Source organism: Armigeres subalbatus, unplaced genomic scaffold (assembly GCF_024139115.2).
Source record: "Armigeres subalbatus isolate Guangzhou_Male unplaced genomic scaffold, GZ_Asu_2 Contig2073, whole genome shotgun sequence".
Lineage (NCBI taxonomy): Eukaryota > Metazoa > Arthropoda > Insecta > Diptera > Culicidae > Armigeres > Armigeres subalbatus.
Genome location: NW_026942917.1, coordinates 79667 through 102565, shown reverse-complemented (window position 1 = coordinate 102565; position 22899 = coordinate 79667). Strand labels below are relative to the sequence as shown.

General features: G+C 39.3%; 2 protein-coding genes and 1 long non-coding RNA gene across 6 annotated transcripts; 1 reads left to right on the top strand and 2 right to left on the bottom strand.

Annotated features, from left to right (window-relative positions):
• The first annotated feature begins 8012 nt into the window (after positions 1-8012).
• LOC134203733 (NAD-dependent protein deacetylase Sirt6-like) lies at positions 8013-9799 on the top strand. 4 transcript variants are annotated; one of them, XM_062678591.1, is made up of 4 exons: positions 8013-8039; positions 8172-8245; positions 8301-8969; positions 9072-9799. In XM_062678591.1, exons 2-4 carry the CDS (start codon positions 8180-8182, stop codon positions 9438-9440), a joined length of 1104 nt encoding a protein of 367 aa, XP_062534575.1. In that variant the 5' UTR covers positions 8013-8039; positions 8172-8179; the 3' UTR covers positions 9441-9799. The 4 variants fall into 4 exon arrangements, with proteins under 4 accessions (XP_062534575.1, XP_062534576.1, XP_062534574.1 ...); XM_062678592.1 differs by having other exon boundaries at positions 8027-8036; XM_062678590.1 differs by having other exon boundaries at positions 8036-8094.
• On the bottom strand, positions 9617-14289 carry LOC134203732 (Fanconi anemia group D2 protein homolog). Its single transcript, XM_062678588.1, is given in 6 exon segments — positions 9617-9760; positions 9823-10728; positions 10730-10777; positions 10779-13166; positions 13168-14084; positions 14140-14289. Coding segments are annotated over 4 exon segments (4242 nt in total). The 5' UTR covers positions 14082-14084; positions 14140-14289; the 3' UTR covers positions 9617-9760; positions 9823-9836.
• A 2596-nt stretch (positions 14290-16885) lies between these two features.
• On the bottom strand, positions 16886-19795 carry LOC134203731 (uncharacterized). The gene is made up of 4 exons (XR_009977685.1): positions 19250-19795; positions 18362-18750; positions 17941-18300; positions 16886-17048 (listed from the first exon to the last, which is right to left on the bottom strand). It is a non-coding gene; the product is annotated as an uncharacterized LOC134203731 (long non-coding RNA).
• Between the last annotated feature and the right edge of the window lie 3104 nt (positions 19796-22899).

The window sequence follows — 22899 nt, the reverse complement described above, 5'->3', positions numbered from 1 at the left end:
ACTGATTTTGGATCTGTAATAACAAAAGATATTTTAGTTACTAGATAAAGATTGTCGCTTCGGTTCCCTTTGTTCTGCTGTCCGAAACATGTGTGGTACATACCTGTCAAATCGTATGGATTTTTCTTCTTTGACATTTAGCTCCCCTATCCTCGCCAGCAAAAGATGTTCCGGACAGCGACGACAGCGACAATCTTTATCTAGTAACTAAAATATCTTTTGTAATAACGTTTCAAATTGGTTTTGAACAATAATTTATTATTAATTAATTTAAATCGCTCTGGAATTATATTGTATACAGAAGGCCCGTAGAATGATATTCGCATTTGGCCGAAGCTACTTAAAGCTCTACATCTCAACAAATTACTGGCATGTCTTGTATTGTGCTCGTGACTCCTTGAAGGTAAAACCAAGTTGCAATGCATGTTAGGTTTTTTCATAACATCGAATATAAACGAACAAACTTGTAGGTCGCACAGCCCTTTCGTCAGTATGTTGTGTGGAAGCTGCGTATATAGTTGAAGTGTGAGGAACAAAGGTGGTAAAGAAAATACGATTTTTATGCATCGGTTTTGTAGAACTTGAAGTTTCCTTAATTTAGATTTACAAGCATGCCCCAAGCAATAATGAGGTATTGAAGGTGGGAATGAATGCACCCAAAATAAAATTTCAGTAGTGCAGTTCTAGGAACAAATTGTCTCACACGATATATTAAGCCACACAGGGACGAAATTTTTCTTTGCACGCTATCTAGATGATTTATCCATGAAAGGACAGGATCTAAATTTAGTCCTAAATATTTGAAATTAAAAACTTTGTCTATAACAGTCGACCCAACTGAAAGATTCGCATGTGAGAGTAGGTTATTGTAGCGGTTCAAAACTTCATGCAAATCACTTCTAGTTTTTATTAATTGTGGCTTCGATTGCTCAGATTTTTTAACTAAAATATTCCCTTCTTTGCTAGCCCACACATACTTTATTCCAAGTTTCTGCTGATTTAAACGCATTTCATTCAACAATTCCAAAGACATTGGAGTCAATTCATTACGCATTGTAATTGTGGTACAGTTTCCATTAATGACAAGCTTCGAATCAACTGAAGTAGAAGGAAGTTTGTCAAACTCCTTTTTCTTCGCAAATATTATTTCTTTTGTATAACTATCCTTGAAAATAACACGGATAGGAACCAAAGAGTGTCTCGAATTGTTTTTCCCAGCTAATCTGAAGGCTGATATAATTGCACTGTGCTCAATGTTCAAGCCATAACAATTAACAATTTTTGAACAATTTCAAGTGTATGCTCCCCAGGTAAAATGGAACACCAAGAACTACAGCACTGTTACGATTTGCATGACGATTGGTTTTGTCAACGTTATGCTCTAGTATGTTGACTGTTTTCAAAATAGAATTCTGTTTTTGTTTAAGACTAGTAACCTCTCGTTTAAGAATATCGTTTTCTTTTCTTAGCTCATGAAAATCCTTCACTATGGAATCAAACTTATTAGAGAGGAATTCCTGTGATTTTTCTATTGCAGACGTAATCTGCTTTACCTCGCTTCTAAATACCATCATTTGTTGGGCAACAACATTTACTATTGTTTCGTTTAGCTGGGCAACCAGCCCATTGACTATAGAAGACTTGAGGTTTTGCATATCAATGATTCGTTGATAAATTTTACAACAATTTTGCGAACAAAAATACATATTTTCTTTTAGTCGTCTGGCTGCATTAACATTAAGATTTCGACATTTAAAATGAGCCGCAGAGAAACAATACATGCATGTCAACATTTTTTCAGCATCTTTTTCTACCTTTTTGCATTCAATGCACAAGGCCTGGCTTTCACTCATTATTACAAGTTAAAAATTTAATAATTATTATAAAAAAATACTTAGAAATAAGAAAAAAAAACGAACAGGATCCAAAATCAGTACACGTAATAAAATAAATAAATAAATAAATAAGTTAAATTGTACATTCACACACCCACACGCAAACATAAATTCAAGTAGCTAGTTTTAAAATCAGTTCATTTGATATGCGCCAAAAATGTATCAATAATAATAATAAAAATATGAATTATGAAGATTAAGATACCGGTTAGTATGTCTATCTGCAGAATTATGATCTAGTGTATCACCGCTTCCATGCTACGTATGCAATCTCTGTATAGTGATTTATAAATTCCTTAGGCACTTAATACTTTAATCATTGAAACTGTGTGAGATACTTGTTCATTCAATTCTAGCTAGATCTGTCTATCCAACCAGTGCTTCATAGACTTGTGTACAATTTTGCACGCAATCAATTTCGCTCTTATCAGAATTGACAGAAACAATCAGCGTATTACTTATCTGGCTACTACAGCACCATTTACACCAAGCACGAACCAACGGCTAATATGTGTAAGACGCCCGTTCGCACAGATTTCATCAAATCTACCACTGGTTCAGAACTACTCATACACGCACTCCACTACCATCAGAACCAACAGTATGTGCTACTAAACAAACTACTTCAGCACCAATACACCAAAGCACGAACCAACGGCTAAAATTGTGCAAGACGCCCGTTCGCTTGATTTCCACTAAATCTGTCTAATAATGTTTTGGCGTGATTTTCATTCCTAGTACAGCAGCCAGAACCACATCATGTGAGCTATCAGAATTTAACAAGTACCAGTAATTAAGTTAATTTGTATCTGCGCCAAAGAGCATACAACCAACCATACAGCAACAACAACAGCAGCAGTCAACGATTTTTACACGCTCAGCACCAATACAAAAACGTATCTTGAATAATGACTATATCAAACCATGGAACAAAATTACTCAATTTCAACGGTTTTTAGCACAATATCGATGATTTTAGTTTTAAAACTAACATATGAAAATAATCACAATTGGAATGAAATCGTTAACTATAATTATGAAGACAAAATTCATTAATTTAATTAAACTCTAATTCTCCGAATAACAAAAACATCTACCAACTATACAGTGTTGCCAGTTTTTTTTGAAGAAAAGTCCAACCCCGTACTGCTTACCGTTTTTAATTAAATTGCTTTTAGAATTTTTGAGAAGAGTTTTAAAAACTTCTCCGTATGGTTTCCCGTGGAGATTTTTTCGATTATCATCTTTCTGCTTCTTCTTCTTCATGCAACATCAAAGCGCCAATTGTAAAAGTAAACACGAGAAAAACAGCTGTTTCAATCTGTCTCATAAAATGCCTTAGTGAGTCATTTTGACTCACTTTTGAGTAGATTCAAATGAGCGTGCACGGAAGAAAAAAAGTACCCAAAATTGAGTATTTTTAAACTTACTTTTGAGTTATTTTTCTCTTCTCTTTCATTAACTCTTTCTTTTGTTGTCAAAAACAAAATAGCCGAACAATCCAACGACGCCAGTTCAATACGGGAAGTCAATTTTGAGTTTTATTACCTGAGGTCGAAATTGAGTGAATTAAACTTACATTTGGGTAAATAAATTTTCCGTTGGGTACTTTTTTAACATATGTACCCAACTCCAGGACTTCCTCCGTAAATTCCTCCAGAAATTCCTCCGTGAATTCCTCCAGGAATTCCGCCGTGAATTCCTCTATGAATTCCTCCCCAAATTCCTCCAGGAATTCCTCCCAATTCCTGGAGGAACTTTTGGAAGAATTCCTGGAGGAACTTCCGAAGGAACTTCCGAAGGAATTCCTGGAGGAACTTCCGAAGGAATTCCTGAAGGAACTTTCGAAGGAATTCCTGGAGGAACTTCCAAAGAAATTTCCGGAGAAATTCCCGAAGGAGTTCTTGAAGAAATTCCCGAAGGAGTCAACTAACTGTCCAGTCAGCCGTTTCCGTTGCCGTTCAGCTAATATTGTGTTTTGGGCTTAATTTCCGAAGAAATTCCCAAATTCCAGGAGGAAATCCAGAAGGAATTCCTTAGGAAGTTCCTCCAGGAAATTCTTCGGAAGCTTCTCCAGGAATTCATTTGGGAATTCCCCCGAAAGTTCCTCCAGGAATTCGTTTGGAAGTTCCTCCAGGAGTTTCTTTGGAAGTTCCTCTAGGAATTCCTTCGGAAGTTCTTCCAGGAATTCCTTCGGAAGTTCCCCCAAGAATTCGTTCGGCAGTTGCTCCAGGAATGCCTTCGGAAGTTGCTCCAGGAATTTCAAGATGCTCTTCTGGAAGAAATCCCAGGGGGACTTCTTGAACAAATACCAGAGGAACACCTGGAGGATTTTCTTGAACAACTCCCGAAGGAAATCCTATAAGAGATTGCTGGAGGAATTCCTTGAGTATCTTTTAGAGGAACTTCTGACGGAATTACCAAATGCGTTTATGGAAAAATTCTCAGAGGAATTCCCAGATAGTTTCCTGGTACAGTACCTAGAAGATTTCCGGCAGAACTTGTGGAGGAATTTCCAGTAGTTTCTTGAAGGAATTTCTGGAAGAATTTTCAGCGAATCTCTAGGAGGAGCTCCTGCAGGATTTTTTTTTGAAGAGCTCCTGAAGAAATTCCTAGAGGAGCTCCTGGAGGAATCTCCCGAAAGCAATTCTCAGATAAAATCCTGGAGGAATTCCCAGGAAACTGCTGAAGGAATTTCCAGATTAATTTCTGGATACATTTCTAGAAGAGCTCCTGGAGGAATTTGCCAATCAGTTTCTGGAGTAATTCCTAGAGGAACTCCTGAAAGAACAGTCAAAAAATACGTCAAATGTACGAATTCTCAAAGTAACATTTGATGTTACAGCTGGAGGAATTTCTTGATGAACTTCTCAAGGGAATCCGAGATATACTCATGGAGAAATTCGCTGAGCAACTTTTGGTGAAATTTTCAGAGCAACTGGTGGAATTTATAGATGTATTCCCAAATAAATTTGTAGACGAGCTTTTGAATGAATTACTGGGGAAAATCGATTCACTGGTGGAACATCTTGAGGAATTCCAAGATGCTGTTCTTTTCGAAATCCCAGAGAAACTCCCGGAGGAATTAATTGATAGATTTACGGTGGAATTCCCAGAGGAATTACTTTCAGATTAATTCCTGGAAGAAAATTCTAAAGGACTTTCCAGAGGAACTCCCGGAGGAAACCCAACAGCACTCCCGAGGAGGAGTTTACAAATGAAATCGTGAAGACATTACCAAAATAATTCCCTTATGTAATTACAAAAGCTTCTCTACAGGAAGAATTTCCTGAAAATTTCTTTGTGTAATTTATTGATTTAAATTGAAGAATAAATTCCATTTAGATTGAGAGTCAAAATTTCAATGAAATAAGTCTGATATGATTTTAATTGATGTTTTCATTATTATTTTTATGATAGAATTAATTTCGTTGGCATCATAAAGCACCGGAGTTAAAACACTACTCCAAGCAACCAGCTTACTCGTTCACGGCCTGTCCGACCTTGATCTTCTTGGTACCACACACCTTCTTCATACGGTTCTCGCGTCATCTCCTCGAACATTCCATGGCGACCCAATTAGTGCTAGAGTTCCTTTTGGAAATGTCCTGGGTGTCGTAAATCAGCCTTAAACCAGTCGACTTGCCACCACTATATGAAATTGAAGGATCTATGCTTGAAGGAATTTGTGGGGATATTTTTGCTGAAATTCACGATCAATTCTCATATAGAAATTATAGAATCATCCCTGCAGGAAGATCCGATGTAGTCCCTGGAGAATCCACGGAAGGTTGTTACCTGGAGGAATAGAGGAATAAATTCAATTTAGATTAAGTGTGAATTTAGAATCAAACTTTCAGAGAAATAAGCTGAAGTCTAATATGATTCAAATTGCTATTTTTATTATTACTCCATGAAGTTATATCTCCATTTAATTCGACGAAATTATAAGTTCACCGTAGTGAAAAGCCAACTCTAAACAATCCGCTTACTTCTTCACAGCCACTCCAACCTTGGCCTTCTTGGTACCGCGCATCTTCATACGGTTCCTGCTTTCCTTGCGCTGCTTGCGGTGATCTTCTTCTCGAATAGTCTGTGGTGGCCCAATCGGCGCTTGGGTTCGAACTTCTTGGCATGTCGTAGATCAGCACAAAGCTGGTCGACTTGCCACCGCCAAAGTTGGTTCGGAGTCAGAACACGAATACTAAATCGGAGATGGTTTTGTACATGACGGCCAACCACGGATTTTCTCCTTCGGGACCCAAGCCAGACCCGGACGCAAGACGTTGCAGATCATCTTTTCACGGCTAAGCAGTACCTGCAGATACGGATCGTTGCGGTCGACATTTTGGTGCATCTCCTTTAATAGATTAGGTACGAACCGTCTTCGCGAATGCACTATAGCAAAACATTATAATTAAACAGCATACTATGAATTATTTGCACATGAAATACACGAATTTAAAATAAATTACACTATTCTTAAATTAGTTTATTTGCATCTAGCTGTCATTCGGAGCAAAAGTGTACTTATGTATTGGTTGTTTTTATTTCGCGCCAATACATGCACTTTTTGCTCGTATGACAGCTAGATGTAAATAAACCAGCATGAAATCCCACCCGAAACTACCCCAACAACTGCCTAACCGGCCAAAGCGAAACATATCTAACGTTAATGTAACATGAGTGTAACAGGTTAGATGAAATTATGCACCAAGCATAAACATACCTAACAAAAGTGTGTCATTCTAGCGTAACTTTAGCCTCACTTTACCCTAACTGTTAGTGAGAATGTTAGTGTAACTATCTAACAGGATAGATGCACATTATGCTAAAGTTAGAGTAACCTTCCTTGCTGGGATGGGAGTAAAGGCAAACTACTTCGACCCTACACGGATAACCTCGTAAACTCATTAAAGGGTAAATTTTCACCCATTTTGGGGAATAAGTGGATCTACTCATTTTATGAGTAAACCACGCTTTACTCATAAATGAGTAAACGCAATATATGTCAAAAAATGTTGCTTTTTTACCCATTTAAAAAAAATGGTTTTTGTTGAAAATGGGTAAAAAACTCTCATTTTTGTGAATGGAGCTAGAATGGAAAATAATAAAAATGGGATTTCTTGCGGTTTTAAAGAACAGTCGAGTACAACAAATAAAGTGCTCAAGCTTATTTATTTATTTCATACATTCTTTTAACATGGGTTTATAAATACAATATTTTTTTAAGTCCAGAATCCAGGCATCCCTCGTCGTGGTTTGGTTGAAGGTGCACTTCCATCTTTTTCAATCCTGATAAATCAAAAAACATAATAGAGATTTTTGATATCCAGTTAAAAATTATTTGAATTACTTACGTTTAAGCTTATCCGTGGTTCCCAAGTATAGTTAGATCACAAAGATCCTTTAAATTTGTGCACCGCCGCAAAACGGCACTAGCAGCTAAATTTGATCCGAAAACTTACAAGACTTTTTTCACCCATTTATGGGTTTACAAATAAACGTTTTTAAAGTCGGTCAACATTCTCAAAATGGGTGTTTTTTCACCCACTTCAAGTTGTCAAATTTTCCACATTTTCTGACAGCTCAATACAAGATCCAATAATGGTTAAATTTTTACTCATTAATGAGTTTACGAAGTTATCCGTGTACTTACTCATAATTTTGGCTTCCCGTACACCCAAAAAAATCTGCACGTTGTTTCCACCTGAAAAAGTACGTAGATTTTTTTCCACCTGAAATTCACGTAACTTTTACCTGATTTTTTGATAGAATTCTCATTCTACGTGAAAATCAGGTAAGTTCTACCTGAGTTTTGGATAGAATTCACCGGACACGTAAGTTTCACCTGAATTTTCTGAAGCATTTGCAGCTACGTGTGCACGTAAAATGTACCTGAAAATTCAGGTGGAAACAACGTTTAGATTATTTGGAGTGTACGGATGTTCGAGGTCGAGGTTGGGTGAATTAAACTCACTATTGGGTTGTTTATTTCTTCCGTGTGTAATGCTGATAAATATTACAACTTTTGTTCTTAACAACACATTGATGCTTTGTAGCAATTTTTGTTCTTAACATTGGTGAGTTTTATGTTTTATGCTTCTCATTTGTTTACGCTTTTCCCCCTTCTTTCTTGTTGTTGTAGTTCACGCCAAGATTTTTTTATGTACATAAATGTACATAAAAAAAATCTTGGGTAATATTACGAATATTACTAACATTAAAATAACTAAAACATAAATTTTCCCAGTTTACTTCTGTGCTTCGTTACAGGAATAAGCATGTCATGTAATTATGCTGATGGACTATCCGATTACCAAAATAAAGGTGTCCTGGGAGTTCCCGAAGTAAGTTAATTTTATTATAAATCCAGATCAAACAATACGTATCTATGTTTCACAGATATTCGACGACGATGAAATTGTGGAAAAAAAATGTGAACAACTGGCCAAATTAATTCTGAGTGCCAAACATGTTGTGGTTCACACCGGAGCTGGAATCAGTACCAGTGCTGGTATTCCGGATTTCCGGGGACCTAAAGGGGTATGGACATTGGAAAAGAAGGGTGAAAAACCTTCAATAAATGTATCTTTCGATGAAGCTCTGCCTACCAAAACTCACATGGGACTCAAAACGCTGGTTGAGGCTGGATTTGTGAAATACATCATCAGCCAAAATATCGATGGGCTGCATCTGCGGTCAGGACTGCAACGCAAATATCTGGCTGAGTTACACGGCAACATGTTCATCGAGCAGTGCCTCAAATGCAGACGGCAATATGTCAGAAACAAACCGGCACCAACCGTTGGGAAGAAACTAACCGGGGAGCTATGCAAGGGAACAAAGAACTCCCGAGCATGCCGGGGAGGCAATCTCATAGACAACATTCTGGATTGGGAGCACGATCTACCGGAGAGTGATCTGGATTTGGCATTTATGCATTCCACATTGGCGGATTTGAATATTTGCCTCGGGACAACGCTGCAGATCGTTCCTAGTGGCAATCTGCCACTTCGGAATAAGCGTTATGGTGGTAAATTAGTGATATGCAACTTGCAACCGACGAAGCATGTGAGTAATTTTGATTGTAGACATAAGATGTTCTCTTATCATTTTCCTTGTGGAGAATAAGCTCAAACATAGCATTTAGGCACACACGTTTTATCGTTTTAGGACAAGAGAGCCGATCTAAAAATATCAACCTATGTAGACACAATTATCGAGAAGATTGCTAAACGTTTAGGAGTGGAAATTCCAAACTACACAAAGGAATTGGACCCCACCAAAGCGGAACCGTGTTCGTTGGAGTGGACTATTTCTACTGAAGACGTCAAACACTTGGACAAACATTATTCGAAGACTATTCGCGAACTTTCTAAGAAAAACAAGAAGGGTTCCAATGACGGTAACTGCAAGGAGGAAGACGTTGACGATTTTGACTTCAAAAACAAAAAGTTCAAGAAGGAAAAAACGGAAAACAAGGAAGCAAAAGATGATGATGCTGAAGTGAAGTCAGAATCGAACGTTGTTTCTGGTGAATAAACATTCATAGCTATTTCTATATTTTGACAAGGTAGGTAACTTTTATCCGAACTGTTTCATAGTTTGACGACAAAACTAGGTTTAGGCTATCTTGAAGTATGATGAAGCGTGATATAACTGCGGATTATGATAATTACTCAAAATGGTCGTCAAGGACTCGTTATTTGTACTTATCTTCCAGTCCAGCTTCCATTGCGCTATCAGTTTATTTCACGTTTCAGTATCCAAATTCTCCTTACTTTAGAAAAGAATAATATTGTAACTTTCTTCAGTCATGAATTAGATGTGTACATAACAAGAAATATGTTTAAAAATATAATCTGAAAAGAGGAATACAAACGATAATTGCATTCAGCTACTATCTATGTACCTTTTTACTTACGGCATGTCATCCCATTAGAAGCACTTGCTTTGCGATGTCTTGGCTTCGGAAACCTTTCCCAACCTTGCCGCAGGAACCGGTCGACCCTCAGTCTCGTCGTCGTCATCGCTAAGAAAATCGGCTATGTCGGACTCCGGTTCACTTTCCTGCTCGAGTTCGTCCAGCTGCGTAACGATCAGATCCCCCTTGAGGTCCTTGTTCTTGAGGTTCCCCATCCAGAACACCGAGGAGCAGTTGTTCGCGGCCAGGACGGCCTTCACACTATAGATTAGAGTTTCCACCGTTTCGCGAATGAAGGGAATCTGCGCCACCAGACTGTTGTCCTTAGTGTTTTTCGAGTGGCAGCAGATGTTGTGCAGGTAACGTGTGTTGTGCTGCAGAGTGCTTAGCAGGTGGCTAACCCGATCGGCCGTGACCTTGAGGATATCCTCCATTGTTTTCAGACCGCTTTGCTGGAAGAGCTTCAGGTAGGTGTGGGAATATCGCATATAGCACGAGTAGATTTTGGAGTTGTCAGCGTGCTTCGCCACTTCGGAAAACTGCTTGAGGATTTCGGAGGACTGCTCCCAAAGCACGAACTTTTGGACGGTAGTGCTCCGGGAGCGGAGTTCCGATTGAATGCATTTGATAAAGGCCTTGCTGAGTTCTTTGAACAATAAAGCGTAATGGCATCGTTGAAGGCCGGAGTAGAGTTTTGCATCGGACTTGGAGGACGTCAGGTCATCAGCAAGCGCTTTTGTCAGTCGTTTAATTTTTGGGAAGTCGACCACAATGAAAATTCCTTGAAGCAGTTGGGATAACTCAACGGCATTTCCGGTTTTAGCGGTAAAATGAGAACAGATGAACTTTTGACAGAATGAGGCGATTATGGAAGTGTTGGCTGAGTTTGGAGAGACGAGGTGCAGAGCAGCCAAACTTGTAGAGACAATGAGCGTTGTGTAGATTTTGAAAGCATTTTGTGTGTTAGCTCGGTCGTCAGGATCACCTCGACATTATCTGCTTCGGATTGCCGGCTTTGGTCTGGGGAAGTTGCGAGTTTATCAAAGACCTTCAAGGCTTTGTGGCGTACTTCATGCTTTGCTTTGCTGAGTAGTAGAAGAACACCCGTAAACATTCGCAGGGACAGATTTGAACAACAAGTGAGGACTTTATAATCAGTTTGAAGTTCTGGTTCTGTAGAAGTATGAAGGTCCCGTCGTTTGGTGTTAATTTTGACATAATTTTTAACGGCATAAGGCACAATTTCTAGCAGATCATCGAGTTTGAGGCGAGTTCCTGTTTTCGATTCAATGTCAGTGACAAATGTTTCCAGCAAAAAACGATACTCGATTAGGCCTAGGCTTTCCCCGACCTTGTCAATCGGCAATGTGTGGCACAGTAAAACCGGTTCACGTAAAAGCTTTATTACCTGGCTGTCCATGGCTCTAAATCCACGCCGATAGCGAACGAAAAGCGTCTCGGTGTCGAACTCGGAAGACTCTGATGAGCGAGGTTTGGTCGTGGCATCAAATTGCGATTTCCTTGTAGCATTTAATGTAAGATTTGATTTGGATGTTGACTGTTTAGCTGATCGCAAGGCCTTCTTATTGGTATCGGCGGAAAAGTCACAAATCGGGGGTTGATAATCAAAATCCACATTTCGGAGTAGCGCCGCTAGACGACGTTCGAGTTGAACCAGAGCAGTTAGCCGTTCGATCACTTTCCGATGGATTAATTTGTCCGATTGTAGAAGGAAGGCATTAATCAGTTCACGGAACCAATTGGCGATATAAAAATACGCATCCAGAAGTTGTCGGCAGATGTCTTCTTCGTATGTTTCAACGAGATGCTTCTCATCGGGCTCGGCGTAAAAAGTGGGCACAACAATGGCGCATCCCAACAGAGCATTAATTGATTCCAGATTTCCATTGTAGCGGATCAGTTGCAGCACCTTCATCAATTTGAACATGGACAGAAAGAAGCACATTGTGGAGTAACGACTGTTATAGGCCAACATGTTCTCCGTAATGTTGACCGCTATTGCGTATGCCTCTGCATTAGTGTTCTCCAGCTCGGTTGCGTCGTTGATGCATAGTTTTTTGGAATATTGGACGATTTCACCGGATGGGATTTCCTCAATGATGAAAAAATTCTGGAAATCATTTGTTAGAACATCGCAGAGCCATACAGAGAAGGCTCTTTCAGGTTTGCCAACATTACTTTCAAAATCTTGTAGCATTTCTGCCAATTCATCGTAGCAGAGTGCTAAAATATCAGAAGATTCGTTGGACGAAGTGAACAACAAGTTGATCATATTACCGATCTCTCGTCCAGCTGCTGTTGGAATATTGCTAACCGTATCAATCGTCCGATCAGAATCGAAGCTGCTCGTAAGTTCTTCATTTTCAGTTGATGTCTTCAATAGATGTCTAATCAATCGAACCACTCCGATCACTCCTTTCTTCTTGACGACCTTATTGTTACTCAGTAGTTGTTTCTTGATCACGATATTGAGACTATCCCATGTTTCGTTGTCGGATAGAGGTCTGTTCGGAACATGAATCGCTTCGCAAATCAGACTGACCGCAGTTCGATACTGCTGCAGATTTAGGTCCATTGAAATATCCATTATTTTCAGTAAAATATGAGCATTGTTCTGAATGTCGCTTGGAAAGCTTTCGTATATGCTGGACAGGGCATCCATGCATGTAGCAATCAGATAATCGTTACGTTGGCCTTCGTTTATCAACGCCATCTCGCACATGAAGCCAACCAGCTTGTTCAGAACCAACCGATTGTTCAGGTTGTTCCCCGAGAACAAATATCTCATAGACAATACGCCGAATTCGCAAACTTCTGCTTGCTTCTCCTTAAGACATGATTCTACGAAGTCCAAGACGCAATCCATATGGGCGTTCAACACAGACTCGAAATCCTCTGTCAATGACTGCATTTGCGCAATCTTCAAATGACCCTTCTTGATTTTGTTGATCAGCATTTTTTGTATACCACTACTCTTGATCTCATTAACGGTAAGCATCATAAGTAGGACTAGAAGATCCAAAGCCATGTGAGATTCCTCGTCGGTTAAAAGTCGACAAAATTTCACCCACGCCTCGTACAGTACTGCTGATACAGTCAACGTTTGGTAGATGATTTGGAAAATTTCTCGCAGACTCTTCTTTACAGTTGAATCGTTACCCATTCGAACTAGACTGTCTATGACCAAACGGATTTCTCGGATGTTCTCGTGAAGACTATCAGTTTCATTGCCATTGAATTTCAGCATAAACCGTACCAAGAGCGGATAGATTTCCGCTCCACATCCGCTCTCCACAAATTCTACCATCTTCTGCCTGGCCAACAAGTGTTGTCCCGCTTAGACTCATCTCACAAAATACAGTCACGTTCGCTATTGTGAAAAGATCACCCAAAACCGAAAACAATTCTAAAATTTTCCGAAAGGCCATGTTCTGCTTAGACACATCGATGACATCCTCCAGTGCCCCAATCGCTTCCTTTAAAAGTTGCGCACTCTTCTTGCGACCAAGCACCTCAAAATACTTGTTGAATACGAGCGTCCCATGTACACTATGGTCAATAAATTTGATCTGGGACAGCACCAAGCCAATCATGTTTATTCCGATCTCCTCATCAGTCACGCGCTCTACATAATCGAACAGCAGCCGGATCAAATCCTCCTGCATAAACTCCACGCACAGCAACATCTTCATCACACTCTCCTGAATCGCTTTCACTTCCCCGGTGGTTTGACTTTGCAACTGGCAGCATTCCAGCAGCTTCCGAAAAGCGTCCCTGTTCCTACTCACCTGCTCTACCCCAGCCACGAAATCCTTCAGATTCTTCGGATAGTCCCCACTTCCTCTAAGCAGGGTCCTCAGCGTTCGCACAAAGCCAATCGGTTCGCAGCGGAGCACGATAGACGACGGATCGTCCAACTCTAGCTGGCACTTGAGTAGGACACTTTCAAAATAGTTGGTAGGCATTCGGCGCGAAGTCCGAGCGCTTTGTGACTTTTGCAGATTACTTCGTTGTGAAAGATACCTTCGCTGGCTGTTTATCTGGCTCGCCGGTACGGAAAATTGACTGCTCCCGAAGGGCTCATCCGCTTCAGCAGCCTGTGCAGGCGCACTTTCCAACCGTCGTACCTTTTGGCATGGCGAAGTGGAGCGGACTGTGGTATCAATGATGTTCTCACGGATTGTCGTTAAATCAGAAGATTTCTTTGCCAGTAAAGACGATTTTCGATTTTTAAACATCTCCTAAAAATATTGTTAAAAAGGATTTGCCTTTTGAATAGAATTATATTTAAAGTACCGGTTTATAGTTGTTGCGATTGTGATAAACTGAACTTTCTAAACACAGTCAACATGTGAAAACAAGAAAGCGCGAAAACAAAGCAGTTGTGTGTGAGTGAAAACCAAACTGAAAAGAACCATCCACACCAGGGCTGTCAGATGATTTTTTCCAGCCCTATGGTCCAATGCACCGAATGAACACAATGACGTTTGAGACGGGCGCTGTTTACTAAAAATGAACACTTGCATGAACTCGATGAATGAAAAAGTATTCATTCTTAGTAAACAGCGCACCGCTCAAACGTCAATGATGAACTCGGTGCATTGGACCATTGAGATTCTCACGTCCGAATGTGTGAGTGGCGATAAAAGGAAAACAAACACTCCTAGAGGGTGCAACTCAGCAAAGATTGGGTAAAAATGAGTATATTTCCATATATTTTTTGACTCTTTTGAAATCATTGTGATGACCCGATCATTTTTGAGGTTATGAGCAAAAGGAAAACAAACATGTTTTTACACATGACGGATTGCACATTAGTGTGCGAGCGCTAAACGTCACTCATCTCTATGCTAAGAGCTCATGTTTAGCGTAGCCAACACCAACACCAATGCCGAGCAACGTACGTCAAATCTAAAAAAGCTTAACATCATAAAACATCCAAATTCAGCTTTCTTCAATATTCAACTTTAATCGGGAATATTAATTAAATATGACTAATGAGTTTAATTGATTCAAAACTTATCTACATGATCAATTTTGATTTTACTTACATGGAGAACAACATTTTGTCTTTTATTTCACCGTGAAAAGCTTGAGCAGAATTTAAAAATAAATCCTGCTCTTTTATTGTTGTGGATATTTTTAATTATCAAGCTACAATCATTGGTGTTGTTGACGATTGTTGACATCTCATGCAACTGACAGCGGTCTATCTGCACACTGTGCCCGCCCGGATAAAAGTGTACCATAGGCTCAACAGTGTAAACAATTGAATTACCATACTCTCTACGGTATACAATAGAATATATTGTTTCTTGAAGGTTGTCCATATTGTATCAACACCGTGGATATAATACGACAACATAGTTTTCTAATGTAACAATACTTCCAATTGTTTTTACAACATTTAGTGCATAAATTTTAATTATTGATAACTTCTGAAAATTTTGTTCAAATTGCATATAAGCAATATAACAATATTTATCCCATTGCCGCAAATATGCATTATTTTTCTTCAAATTTCATTGTTGAACGGTAAAGCCGTCATAATTAAGAAATCCAATATCGTATTGTTTTACTATAAAAATACAATTCAATCTAATGTAATTTGAACGGGTTTCTTTGGATATTTCAACAATATATTTACGATACACTCTATTGTTTGACAAAAAAAAGTGTATGAAAAAATCTCAGATTTTGTATAGTTACGATACTTAACAACCCGTACGTTCTAATGCGAAAACTTCATTTACAATTTAATGAATGGTTCATAACAATACATTCTAATGTATTTCTATTATATCATCTACAATAAAATCTATTGTAAACTTATTGTGTTGTACAGTGATGTTACAATAAATTGTATTGTTTTTCTATAATATTTTTTATTCGGGCGGGACATGGTGGCTATTTTTAGGCTAAGGGAGTTAGATAGGGATGTCTATAGCCTGATTTTTTCGTAAATCTGTAATGGCAATCTTAAAAAATCTGTATTGTCTGTATTTGAGGGAATTTTTTTTTTTTATTATACAGAATATCGATTAGGATGATTGTATGTGATGTACTTAGCTAACATTTTCATTGAGTTTTTCTTAACATGCCCAAAAAATGCCCAAATAACGATTACTAAACCCGATTACGCAAAAATTGCTATATCTTACCATTTATGCATGCCCAATCAACCAGGCTATAGACATCCCTATCTAACTCCCTTAGCCTAAAAATAGCCACCATGTCCCGGGCACAGTGTGCAGATAGACCGCTGTCAGTTGCATGAGATGTCAACAATCGTCAACAACACCAATGATTGTAGCTTGATAATTAAAAATATCCACAACAATAAAAGAGCAGGATTTATTTTTAAATTCTGCTCAAGCTTTTCGGTGAAATAAAAGACAAAATGTTGTTCTCCATGTAAGTAAAATCAAAATTGATCATGTAGATAAGTTTTGAATCAATTAAACTCATTAGTCATATTTAATTAATATTCCCGATTAAAGTTGAATATTGAAGAAAGCTGAATTTGGATGTTTTATGATGTTAAGCTTTTTTAGATTTGACGTACGTTGCTCGGCATTGGTGTTGGTGTTGGCTACGCTAAACATGAGCTCTTAGCATAGGGCTGCAATCAACTGATTCTTATAACACAATTGCATAAAATTATGATAGATAAACATATCACAGTGGCCGTAAAAAACCTTCCGAAGTTTATAAGTTTGCCTTATGAAAATTAGCCACAAGGATTCGGTTTGAAAAACATAAGGTAGCCTTATGAACCAGAATGAACTTTGGATGAATCAGGTCCATAAGAAACATTTACGTTAATCTTATGTTTGCCTTACTAATTTCATTGAGCAACCTTATGAAATTTCATACGTTTGCTTTATGAAATTCTTACATCAATATATATTTTTACTCATGATTTATCATATTAAAAAATAAAGTAATTTCAAATAATAATTATACATAACTATAGTTGACGTTTATTACAAATAACAATTAAAATACAGATGTTGAGGTATAATAGTGGATGGCAGAACAACCGGATTACTCTAGTGATTTCCAATCATAGCGAAAATATTTCTGTGAAAATTTAAAACTTTTGCTTAAAGCTTTTCCAGTGGAATACTCGGATCAATATGTTCAAATTAAAATATCCCACTACGTCGGTTTTTGTATACATCGGTTGTGGCAGAATCTTATATCTGAAATATACACACTTAACTCATTTCACCGTATTCGGTAAATTTTACCGAAATCTCAACAGCAGAACTGATCGGTAATTTATTTTACAGATTTTTTGTAATTTTTTCCATTGCTCAACTGTCAAAATCACCGAAAATCAGTTAAATTATTTACCGAACAGTTCTGCTGTTGAGAATTCGGTAAAATTTTACCGAATTCGGCGATTTATTTTAAGTGTGTAGAAAGAAAATCCTTGATTAATTCATCTAGCTGTATTAGTGCATTTCTCGAGCACAGAAGCGTATAAGAAAATTCAACTCTTTTCACCATTTTACTTTATTTAATATCCGAGGTAATATCCGTATTATGATCTGATTTAGAAACACGTTTTGCTCTAATGCCTCATGTAATATATAAAATGACTTCGAGAATAAATATGGAAAGATATCAGTACAGTCGTCATAATAATAGGTATTTGTCAAGTGTTGCTGATATCGATATCCGTATTTAATTAGTCCGAGATAGTTTGCAAAATGTCTGGATGAACTTGGCAAATATTTGCCATATGACAAAGCGTGTACTACGGACTTTAAATAGAGGAATAAAGTTTCGAGGACACAAGCAAAATAGCGCACTGGTTGAACACCACCATGCACTATGTATACTGCATGAGTGATCCATGTCACAATGAATAGATATGTAGTACGTAATTATAACTAACTAGTGGACTTGTCCAAAGATAATTTAATACTACAATACTGGTATGATGACCGTTTGGTAGAAATTTCTAAAATAATCACTGAAAACACTTTGCATGCTTAGACAAGTAGCCTAGTAGCCGCGGCTACTAGCCTTCTGAAGAGAAGCTTTTTAAGTGATTCCTAAATTACTCTAAAGACTATATATACATACCCGTTAAACATTCGGCTGCTAAAAACCACTGATGCACCACTTTTGGGAATTGTTCGCCACCTCCATCTCCTCATCAGTAGAGCCCATATTACTTTTGATGTTGTTATTATTATTGTTGTGGCCTTCTGGAATTTCAAGTTTTGCAAAATAATTTGCACTTCAGTTCCGTGGGATATTCGGCGCAAATGGATATCTTGCCTACTGCCTGGTACACAATTGTTCAGTGCCGTTTGCACCTTATCGCCTTCCTCGCCTGATACTTGTAGATTGTGATTAATACGTTATATGATTCAGGTAAAGATGAAAATTTTGCAACGGACTATACTGCATGCACGGCGTACGGAGAGTTGGTCCATCGATCTGCAATAATATGAATGTCAATAATGCAAACAGTATTACCTTTATGTACCACCACCATCACCTCTAGCGGGCTGATTGTTGCCTTGTACCAGACGTTGGTTCTATCCGTTGGATCCAAAACCTCACTGGCAAACAACCCCGATGGAGGGCCATGAGCAGTTTTGCCACTACCAGTGCCGCTACCAAAACCAGTTTCACATAAGTCGAAGGCTCCTCGAAATATTTTTTGTTACCAAAATAGAACTCGAGATGAGGCAAACAAATTTAAATCCTTTGCCGAAACAATGTAGATGCAGGCGAAAGGTAATATTTCCTGGAGTAAAGATCGGATCTTTTTCGATTTTCATTTGTGTTCCCATTCACGGGTTTCCAGGCCAATCTTTACTAGCCATATCGGACAAGGAATTTAGTCATCCGTCTCCAATTCCTTCACGACCGATGGATCAAGTGCTATAAAAATGATTGGGAATTATTATTTGCATTGGTTTGATCTGCAGGAATAAAAGATGTTATTGTCAGATTTTCTGGATATGATACACTGCGCGGCGTTTGTAGTGTTCCCAAATGGGTACTTGCACAAAACTTCACGCGGCGAATGACTGTCGAAAGGTACGGCCGCGCCAAACGATACGCCGCAATGCTATTCACCCATAAGAATCAAGTAAACGGGGTGCAGAAAGCGCGGCGGTACCTTTCATGAAGGGTTCGCCGCGTGTAATTTTGAGAAAATCAGGCAATATTTTAGTTACAATAAAGATTGTTGCTGTCGTCGCTGTCCGGAACATCTTTTGCTGGCTGAGATAGGGCAGGATGGGAAAAAATCCATACGATTTGACAATTCTGTACCCGACATGTTCCGGACAGCAGAACGGTACCCTTTGTTCTTTGTAACTAAAAAAGCAACAATCTTTAACTTTGTAACTAAAATATCTTTTTCGGGAATACTCACTTTTGTATCTCCTTTTAACCACATCCGCTTAATCCAGTAGTAGAATGTATGGTTTCCGTTGCTCCAGGTGCAGAAGAGAAATCTGTTAGTGTACCACATCCTTGTCGACGGTGAACAACTTCGACATTCAGGTGAGATTGTTGACTGGTAGAACCGGTACCGGTATCGCCGCCGACCTCCAGGCCCATAGTGATGTTGACCATTATGTTCTTTCCTTAATGCCATTTCCGACAAGCTATTTTAAAGAATAGTTAGACTATTCGGTTTTTAATGAAAGCTATGTGCCAGGTGGTTGATCTTGGAAGTGTTTCCAGTTTGTGCTAGGGTTTCTGTTTCACGTAGAAATTGTTGGTTGACTGGCGATTTGGCTGAATTCCAGCGATTTGTTGCTTCACCTAACTTCTGCGGGTGGGTTCCAATTAATAAATAATCACTGTAATCATAGCAACAATGCCAACAAGCTCAAAATAATTTTCTTAACAAAATGCCGGTCTGATCTGCGCCGCTACCTCTCGGATGATACCATTGCTACAGAAGGGATCTTCCACCGACTGTGAATAAGTATGGAAAACATTACTGACACGTTAAACAATTAGTCACAAGTGATTTGAGTCTACTGGTTTTGCTCAGTGGTGGACTTTGCCGTGAATTAGACGGCCGGCTACACCTGTAAATTGGTTCTTAGGATTACTGTCTTTTACTTGCCATTATATGTGACTACGTCCGATTTCACTTGATTTCCGCTGTCCGCTGTTTAAGTCGAGGTTTCCTGTCAACCATCGCTGTACATAACGCACCGAAAGTTGACTCAGATACTGATACAGGGCACCGGTTTTCAACAAACGGAAACTAAACAAGATTGTTTACCACATGAAAACCACGGAAGGACATTTAATCAATCGAGCACAAATGAACAACAGAAAGACAGTTGGGTTTGAAGAAAGAAAATGAACTCGACCAAATTCATAAGAACTTTTATGTTTTCACACAATATTCACTAATGAATTTCATAAGGCACATTATGAAATATATACTTAAGCATATCGATTTCGTAAGAAACTTATGGATCTCATTTCTAATGAACTCATGCGGTTTCATAAGGCAAGAGTTATGAAAATCCTTATTTTATTTACAGCAGTGATCGGAAGATGGATTTGCTTGGCTACGACAGTACATACCTGTCAAATCGTATGGATTTTCCTTCTTTGACATTTAGCTCCCCTATCCTCGCCAGCAAAAGATGTTCCGGACAGCGACGACAGCGACAATCTTTATCTAGTAACTAAAATATCTTTTACATATAGTCTCAAGTGTCAAAACACAACACGTTCAAAAAATTTGAAGAAGGAAAAACACGTTGAATCGCCAAGGATTAATATTATTTTTCGATTGAAAAACGTTAGGATGTATTAACGCATTTGCCCAAAAGTACACGCGGCGTTCCCCAAAGGAAACGACGCACCGCGCTTTTTGCTGCCCGTATACTCGATTCTTATGGGGAGATAACATTGCGGCGTTTCCTAGGGTGCGGTTGTTCCTTTCGAATGGGAAACGCCGCGTGGAATCTTGTGCAAATGCGCTTTTGGAAACATTACAACAGCCGCGCGGTGTATCGTATTGACAGCACCCTACAATATATTACCCAAGTAACCATTGAGCCGTAAAAACCGACTGTATTCCGGTCCTATAGTCGCATAAAAACTTGAACAACAGTGCTAATAAGATTTAAATTATATTTTAGTGCTGCTCAAAAGCCGCTTTTGGCGAATTATTTGGCTTTGATATAGTGCTTGCCCCTACCAATTTTTCCACGCCTATACCAAAATGTCAAAATTTTTAGACGAGTTGGAACGTGACGAAAAAAAAGAATTGAAAAATAATTGTTTGCGTTCTTTTTTTTTTTCTTCCCATTGGGATTCGATCAGGGGGTGGGTCGCTGAGCACAATTCAAATTGTGTTCATTTAAATATTTGTGCCACGGTGTGCCGCAATGTGCCACATTTTGTGATTGACAAAAGTACTGATAAAACGACAAAGTTCGGCAGCACTGTTCAAACATAAACATTAGACTTCTGTCAAACTTAAGAAATAGATCAATAGATGAAATTCTTATTTTCACCTATTAACCGGAGTGGAAGAGGTAAATGTTCATATCGTTCGAAAGACGCTTCAAAATGATATCAATGTCTTCTGGAATCAGCGGACATAAGTTCATCATGAACTGTAATGCTGCAAGTGATAGAGCTAGCGCCTCCTCGCATCATTTTTTAGGCAGAACATCATCCCGGCTGATGCTGATTTTATTTAGCAACGACTGGCATAAGCCCTTGTATTTGCAACAGTTTGCAACTATTTCCACTTTCTTCGCGTGTGAAACTAGTCAAATGGTTCACTTATTTATAAAGGAACTTTATGTTCGTTCATTTAGAGAAATGGGGAAAAAAGGAACGGATGTTTCCCAATTGGGATCCTTAAGGATTTTACATTTTCCGTAAGTAAAACATGACGGATGAGACTGCAGACAAAAAAGTAAATTATAATGCAAATAGTTTTCCACTAGTTGGGGGCAGCAGGGACTATGTCCAAGGGCTTGACGATCCCTCCCCAGGCCATCTGCGAGTTGTGGGGCTTGCCTTGGATGTGGTGGGGTTTGACAGTGGGCCCTGTTAAACCTCTATAAAAAGCTGCATGTATCCGCAAGTAGGCCCCACCAAAGCGACCGTGTGCCGCTCAAAGCGCACAAGCCCAAGTCCTGGTGTTAGGTGGGACGCTAAACAGCCCTGACACGACGGCCCTCCGACGAGACAGGAGGTTTGCGCAGGCCCAATAAGCCGCCTAGAAAACCAATCATTACGAACAATATAAGAGATAATGCGACTCGACATAATCGGCAAAGACCTAGGCGACGAATACAGGTTCACGATTGGAAGCTTGGAAAATGGAATTGCAAGTCGCTAGGTTTCGCAGGTTGCGACAGGATGATCTACGATGAATTACATCCCCGTAACTTCGACGTCGTGGCGCTGCAGGAGATTTGCTGGACAGGACAGAAAGTGTGGAAAAGCGGGCATCGAGCGGCTACTTTCTACCAAAGCTGTGGCACCACCAACGAGCTGGGAACCGGCTTCATAGTGCTGGGTAAGATGCGCCAACGCGTGATTGGGTGGCAGCCAATCAACGCAAGGATGTGCAAGCTGAGGATTAAAGGCCGTTTCTTCAACTATAGCATCATCAACGTGCACTGCCCACACGAAGGGAGACCCAACGATGAGAAAGAAGCGTTCTACGCACAGCTGGAGCAGACATACGATGGATGCCCACTGCGGGACGTTAAAATCGTCATCGGTGACATGAACGCACAGGTAGGAAGGGAGGAAATGTATAGACCGGTCATCGGACCGGATAGTCTGCACACCGTATCGAATGACAACGGCCAACGATGCATAAACTTCGCAGCCTCCCGCGGAATGGTAGTCCGAAGCACCTTCTTTCCCCGCAAAAATATCCACAAGGCCACATGGAGATCACCTAACCAAGAAACGGAAAACCAAATCGATCACGTTCTAATCGACGGTAAATTCTTCTCCGACATCACGAATGTCCGCTCTTACCGCAGTGCGAATATTGAATCCGACCACTACCTCGTTGCA